Raw genomic sequence first — 7,510 nt, 5'->3', positions numbered from 1 at the left:
CTGACACCCAAAAGTACTCATTACATTTTGAATGCTTAACAGGATAGGAAAATGGTCCAATACCCGCACTTATCAAGAGAACATCTGTAACGGCGTTCTTCGTTTGTAGAAAGAGAGTCGGACCGAAATGCAGCGTGGTGGTTACTCATGTCTTTAATGAAGAAAAGTGACGATACATGAAATAACTATAATAAATACAAAACAACAAACGGAACGTGAAACCTAAATTACAGCCTATCTGGTGAAACTACACAGAGACAGGAACAATCACCCACGAAATACAAAGCGAACGCAGGCTACCTAAATACGGTTCCCAATCAGAGGCAACGAGAAGCACCTGACTCTGATCGAGAACCGCCTCAGGCAGCCAAGCCTACACTCGACACACCCCTAATCAACCACAATCCCAATGCCTACAAAAAAAAACAATACGACAACACAATAACCCATGTCACACCCTGGCCTGAACAAATAATTAAAGAAAACACAAAATACTAAGACCAAGGCGTGACAGTACCCCCCCCCCCCCCCCCAAGGTGCGGACTCCCGGACGCACCTCAAAACCATAGGGAGGGTCCGGGTGGGCGTCTGTCCATGGTGGCGGCTCCGGCTCGGGACGTGGACCCCACTCCATAAATGTCATAGTTCCTCCCCTTCGCGTCCTGGGATGATCCACCCTCGCCGCCGACCATGGCCTAATAGTCCTCACCCAGAACCCCACAGAACTGAGGAGCAGCTCGTGACTGAGGGGCATCTCAGGACTGAGGGACAGCTCGGGACTGAGGGGCAGCTCGGGACTGAGGGGCAGCTCGGGACTGAGGGGCAGCTCGGGACTGAGGGGCAGCCCGGAACTGAGGGGCAGCCCGGAACTGAGGGGCAGCCCGGAACTGAGGGGAAGCCCAGTACTGAGAGGAAGCCCAGTACTGAGAGGAAGCCCAGTACTGAGAGGAAGCTCAGGTAGGTAGTAGGCTCCGGTAGATCCTGGCTGGCTGGCGGATCTGGAAGATTCAGGTTGACTAGCAGATCTGGAAGATTCTGGTTGACTAGCAGATCTGGAAGATTCTGGTTGACTGGCGGATCTAGCTGCTCTATTCCGACTGACAGCTCTGACTGCTCCATGCAGGCTGACAGCTCCTTGCAGACTGACAGCTCTTTGCAGACTGACAGCTCTGACTGCTCCTTGCAGACTGACAGCTCCTTGCAGACTGGCAGCTCCTTGCAGACTGGCAGCTCCTTGCAGACTGACAGCTCCCTGCAGACTGGCAGCTCCTTGCAGACTGGCAGCTCCTTGCAGACTGGCAGCTCCTTGCAGACTGACAGCTCTGGCTGCTTCATGCAGACTGACATCTCTGACTGCTCCATGCAGGCTGACAGCTCCTTGCAGACTGGCAGCTCCTTGCAGACTGACAGCTCCTTGCAGACTGACAGCTCCTTGCAGACTGACAGCTCCCTGCAGACTGGCATCTCCTTGCAGACTGACAGCTCTGACTGCTCCATGCAGGCTGACAGCTCCTTGCAGACTGACAGCTCCTTGCAGACTGGCAGCTCCTTGCAGACTGACAGCTCCTTGCAGACTGGCAGCTCCTTGCAGACTGCCAGCTCTGGCTGCTTCATGCAGACTGACAGCTCCCTGCAGACTGGCAGCTCAGACTGCTCCATGCAGGCTGACAGCTCCCTGCAGACTGGCAGCTCTGGCTGCTTCATGCAGACTGACAGCTCCCTACAGACTGGCAGCTCTGGCTGCTTCATGCAGGCAGGAGGCTCCGGCAGCGCAGGAGAGGAGAAAGGCTCTGGCTGCGCTAAACAGGCGGGAGACTCCGACAGCGCAGGAGAGAAGGAAGGCTCTGGCTGTGCTGAACAGGCGGGAGACTCCGACAGCGCAGGAGGGAAGGAAGGCTCTGGCTGTGCTGAACAGGCGAGGCGCACAGAAGGCCTGGTGCGTGGTGCTGGAACTGGTGCTACAGGATCGAGGACACGCACAGGAAGCCTGGTGCGGGGAGCTGCTACCGGAGGACTGGTGTGTGGAGGTAGCTCTGGATAGACCGGACCGTGCAGGCGCACTGGAGCTCTGGAGCACCGAGCCTGCCCAAGCTTACCTGGCTCGATGCCCACTCTAGCACGGCCAATACGAAGGGCTGGTATGAACCGTACTGGGCTATGCACCCGCACTGGAGACACCGTGCGCTCACTAGCATAACACGGTGCCTGCCCGGTCTCTTTAGCCCACAGGAAAGCACAGGGAGTTTGCGCAGGTCTCCTACCTGGCATAGCCATACTCCCTGTAAGCCCCCCCCCCAATAATTTTTTGGGGTTGCTTCTCGGGCTTCCTTGCCAACCGTGTTCCCTCGTATCGTCGGCTCCTATCTCCTGCTGCCTCTGCTTCCTCCTTGGGGCGGCGATATTCACCAGGCTGAGCCCAGGGTCCTCTTCCGTCTACTATCATCTCCCAAGACCAGAAGTCCTTATATCGCTGCTCCTCACGATTAACAGGGAGAGTTAGCTCAGGTCTGACTCCTGACTCTGCCACTCTCTCCCTGAGCCCCCCCCCCCCAATACATTTTTGGGGCTGCTTTTCGGGTTTCCTTGCCAACCGTGTTCCCTCGTATCGTCGGCTTTTATCTCCGGCTGCCTCTGCTCTCCTCAGTGCCTCCACCTGTTCCCATGGGAGGCGATCTCTTCCAGCCAGTATCTCCTCCCAAGTGTAACAACCCTTGCCATCCAATACGTCTTCCCATGTCCATTCCTCCTTTCGCTTTTCCTGCGGTCGCTGCCTGTAACCACGCCGCTCAGTCCGTGTGTGGTGGGTGATTCTGTAACGGCGTTCTTCGTTTGTAGAAAGAGAGTCGGACCGAAATGCAGCGTGGTGGTTACTCATGTCTTTAATGAAGAAAAGTGACGATACATGAAATAACTATAATAAATACAAAACAACAAACGGAACGTGAAACCTAATTACAGCCTATCTGGTGAAACTACACAGAGACAGGAACAATCACCCACGAAATACAAAGCGAACTCAGGCTACCTAAATACGGTTCCCAATCAGAGGCAACGAGAAGCACCTGACTCTGATCGAGAACCGCCTCAGGCAGCCAAGCCTACACTCGACACACCCCTAATCAACCACAATCCCAATGCCTACAAAAAAAACCAATACGACAACACAATAACCCATGTCACACCCTGGCCTGAACAAATAATTAAAGAAAACACAAAATACTAAGACCAAGGCGTGACAACATCCCTGTTCATCCCAATTGCCTCTGATTTGGCAGACTCACTAAACACAAATGCTTCATGTGTAAATGATGTCTTAGTGTTGTAGTGTGCCATTGACTATCCGTAAATTTAAAAAACAAAAATGGTTTGTTTTAAATGATTTATACTTTTGATACTTAAGTATATTTAAAATCAAATACGTTTAGTATTTTACTCAAGTAATATTTTACTGGGTGACTTTCACTTTAACTTGAGTCGTTTTCTGTTAAGGTATCTTTACCAATACTCAAGTATGACAATTGGGTACTTTTTCCACCAATGGACAGGTGTGTGCCTTTCCAAATTATTTCCAAGTCATGTCCAATCAATAGACTCCAATCAAGTTGTAGAAGGATGCACCTGTGCTCAATTTCGAGTCTCATAGCAAAGGGATTGAATACTTATTTTTTTTATACATTTGCAAACATTTCTAAAAAACATAGTTTTTTTTCCATTTTGAGGTATTGTGTGTAGATTGATGAGGGGGAAAACATTTAATCAATTTTAGAATAAGGCTGTAACCTAACAAAATGTGGAAAAAGTCAAGGGGTCTGAATACTTTCCAAATGCACTGTATATAAAGTTGGCTATATACAGCTATTTTGAGTTTTTTGGTCAAGGTAACAAGATGGCTCCATGAAGCCAAACACCTGAATCTCAGTCATTGACAACAAATAAGAGGGGCAAAGTTATTCCACACGACATCCATGAAAAATAATTCTGACGAAGGCCATTGACTGCTAGAACATCATTATTTTAATATTTAGATCAAATAAAGCACCAAGAATTTAATTGTGAGCGAGATTTGCAACTTTTCCTTCTTTATGTCCATGAAAAATTACAAATGAAAATTGTCAATATAGCTTTATAGATCAACAAGAAAGATATGTTGATACACACAAGCGCATCACCACAATACATTTAGATTAGGGCAGCAACTTTCCGGTTGAACATCTGTGCAACTCTATTCCGAATCTGAGTGAGTTTCATCCCGTATATGATAGGGTTCACCAGAGGAGGCACAACTAGGAACTCCACCGCCATGATATTCCGCAGGGCCAGCAGGCTGGTGTTGCTGCCGTAGCGAGCGTACATCACATCGAAGGTGAGGGATATGGTGAAGTTAGTGAGGGTGATCAGATGAGGCAGACAGGTCTGCATGAACTTCTTCCTCTGCACACGGGAACGCAAGGACGCTTTGATGATGTTCACGTAGGATATCAGGATGAGTATTGTTTGAGAAACATGAGAAAATGTGAGAATGAAGCCATAGAGGTTGTTCAGAGTGGTGTCAACGCATGAGAGCTTCACGACGGCCCAGTTTGAGCAGTAGAGTTTATCGATGTCGATGCCACAGAGGGGTAACCTAGCTGTTAGTCCCATCCCAATGCTACTTTCTAGCCATGAGAAAAGCCACGTAAGAAGAAGCAGTGTCCACACTTTTCGAGTAGTCATGATAGAGTGGTATTGTAACGGTTTACAGATGGCAACATACCTGTCATATGCCATCACTGTCAAGCTGGTGAATTCACAGAAAGCATAGGAGTAGATTACCAATATCTGGGTCATGCACCCAGGGTATGTTATCACATGAGAGTCAAATAAAAGGTCATAAAGTATCTTTGGGTAGAAAGCTGAAGCACCATAGATACCATTAATACACAGATTACAGAGAAATAAATACATAGGTTCATGCAACATTTTCTCCAGAAAAATGGTAACGATCAGTATCAGATTCACAAAAATGGTGACGATGTATAGGATGAGAGTTAATGAGAAGTAGATGTGTTTGTTTGTCTGTGTCACGTTCAGTCCATGCAGCACAAACACTATCTGCTGGGAGGAGTTGAACTCCATTGTCATTGACAGCAGGCACACATGGCTAGTGTACACAGGACCTGAGAATGTTCATTTTATCCAAGTTTTGTTGGTTAGTCTATTTAAAAAAACTATTTCATTACATTTTAACAGTAACTGCCACCCATACAGCAGTCTGTCAGCCTCTCAACGATGATAGCTCTCCTTCAAACAATGTTGTTGGTATTCAGATGTCAAACAAGTCAACCCAAAACCACCCAGCTTCAGCAGCCACCTACATTACAATGCCGTGAGCACACAGACCAGTATTCAACCTGTATCACATTCTGGTGAGCATGAAGCATTATATACAATTTTTTTTATGATCTTCACAGATCTTCACTTAATTTAACTCAAAGTTAGAGAGTAATCCTAAACAATATTTAACTGAATTAGTTAGATGATTAATCGAAACAAAGTAAGTATTTTCAAAGTCTTCAAAGTAGGTTCTCCTTGAAGATGATCATTGGTATGGTCTGTGTATTTGTATGGTCTCTGTATCTCTCTTCTGAGGGCCAGAGCAGATCACCTCCACCTGAGCAGACCAGATCATACCTACAGTAGGTATGACACTTCTCCACTCTCCGCACCACTCCTTTATGGGGCAGTATCTGAGTATCTCAACTGCCATAGCAACATGTGAGATGTATGGAGTGACAGACAGGTGAACCCCTCAGACACACACTGCTCACTCTGGAGGTTACCTTCCTAATGAGACCATGTCTATCGGACTGACTATGAGATGAGGTATGAGATAGAATAGGATTTTGTTTATGTAGAAAAGGTAATATTGTTGAAGTTCATATTCACACTTCCCACAAAATGCAAAGATCTCAGCAAAGTTTAGCTCACATCTGTGCAAATGTTTATATTTTCAAGTTAATGTTGTTCAAGTTCAAGTTTTTTTGGGCTACATTTTGAACAGACCTTGTTTGGAGCATGGCCAAATTCCTATTTAGTAATTGGACCACAAGGGTACATTTTTCTGTCTCTAAAGGCTTTCCACAAAATGTACAGATTTCAGCAAAGTTTATCTCACATCTGTGCAATTTTTCTTTACCACTGCTCAGCTCCAGGAAGTGAATCAGAGAAGGGCTAGACTAGTAGTAGCCAGTTTTTGCATGAATTAATGATAAAAATGTATGTAATGAAAACATTTCAATTGCAAAATTCACTGTAAAATATTGTCGGAGCGTATAAAAATGGGTCTTTGTACAAAGTACTATAACCTTCATAAAGTTCATATTGAAGTGGTCCGTATCATCTATCAGCGGACTGTTTACAGGCCTCATGTCAGCTTACATCTTGATTGACACAACCCATCCAGCCAGGGGAATCATGCCCCCCAAAATGTTGAGGGGGTACCGATTAGTAAAATGTCTATCTTTGAATGTACCCACAAGTGTCACGGGATGATAATGCTGATGTGCCAACTTCTGTCTGTACCGTTTGAGCTACAAACTAAAATGACCCCACTTTGGAAAGATGAGACTCTCACTAGTTCTCCGTTTTGCTCACAAGTGTCACAGACTCATCTGAATGTAACCCATACAAATTAATGAAAGTATGGAGGTAGTTTTGTGCCAAAAAAACACATTTCCTGAGCTGTCATATATCTCTTAGACATGGGACAGACACTTTAAAATCTTATTCCTTGTGATTCATTTTTTTACTGTATTTTTTGCCATTCATGAATGTTATTCATTGTGTTTCTTTGGGCTAAAGTAATAAAGGCCAATTTCAATATTTTATGAAATAATTTGTCTTTTTTTGTTATATATATACCTAAAGGGGTCCTAAAATTCCAAATCAAATATGGTATGACCATCATAAAACATTTTCATATCTTCACTTACAACCCACCCAAATGGCTTAGACTTTTATAAAAAAAAGAATTCTCCCCAATTTTGTGGTATCCAATTGGTAGTTACAGCCTTGTCCCAATGCTGCAACTCCCGTACGGACTCGGAAGAGGCGAAGGTCGAGAGCCGTGCATCCTCCAAAACACAACCAAGCCAAGCCGCACTGCTTCTTGACACAATGTGTCAGAGGAGACCCCGTACACCTGGCGACCATGTGAGCATGCATTGCACCCGGCCCACCACAGGAGACGCTAGTGCACGATGGGACAAGAATATTCCTGCCAGCCAAACCCTCACCTAACCTGGACTATGCTGGGCCAATTGTGCACCACACCATGGGCCTCCGGCTGTGACCGGCTGGACTCAAACCAGGATCTCTAGTGGCAAAGCTAGCACTGCCTTAGACGACTGTGCCACTCGGGAGGCCCAGACTTTTATAGTTTTAAGATCCTACATCTGTAGTACACAGGCCTGACTAATATTGGGTTATGGATGACTGAAACACAATACCCTTATACCTGCAACTTGACAGA

The 7,510-nt window shown here is 46.2% G+C and overlaps 1 protein-coding gene across 1 annotated transcript; it reads right to left on the bottom strand.

Moving 5' to 3' along the window:
• Positions 1–3,840: 3,840 nt before the first annotated feature.
• LOC109909409 (olfactory receptor 4S1-like) lies at positions 3,841–5,462 on the bottom strand. The gene has a single exon (XM_020508459.2). The coding sequence runs from the start codon at positions 5,119–5,121 to the stop codon at positions 4,180–4,182; it is 942 nt and encodes a 313-aa protein (XP_020364048.2). The 5' UTR covers positions 5,122–5,462; the 3' UTR covers positions 3,841–4,179.
• Positions 5,463–7,510: the final 2,048 nt, after the last annotated feature.

This window comes from Oncorhynchus kisutch, linkage group LG18 (assembly GCF_002021735.2).
Source record: "Oncorhynchus kisutch isolate 150728-3 linkage group LG18, Okis_V2, whole genome shotgun sequence".
Lineage (NCBI taxonomy): Eukaryota > Metazoa > Chordata > Actinopteri > Salmoniformes > Salmonidae > Oncorhynchus > Oncorhynchus kisutch.
Note: the sequence above shows the minus strand (reverse complement) of the source record. Positions and strands in the feature narration are given on the sequence as shown.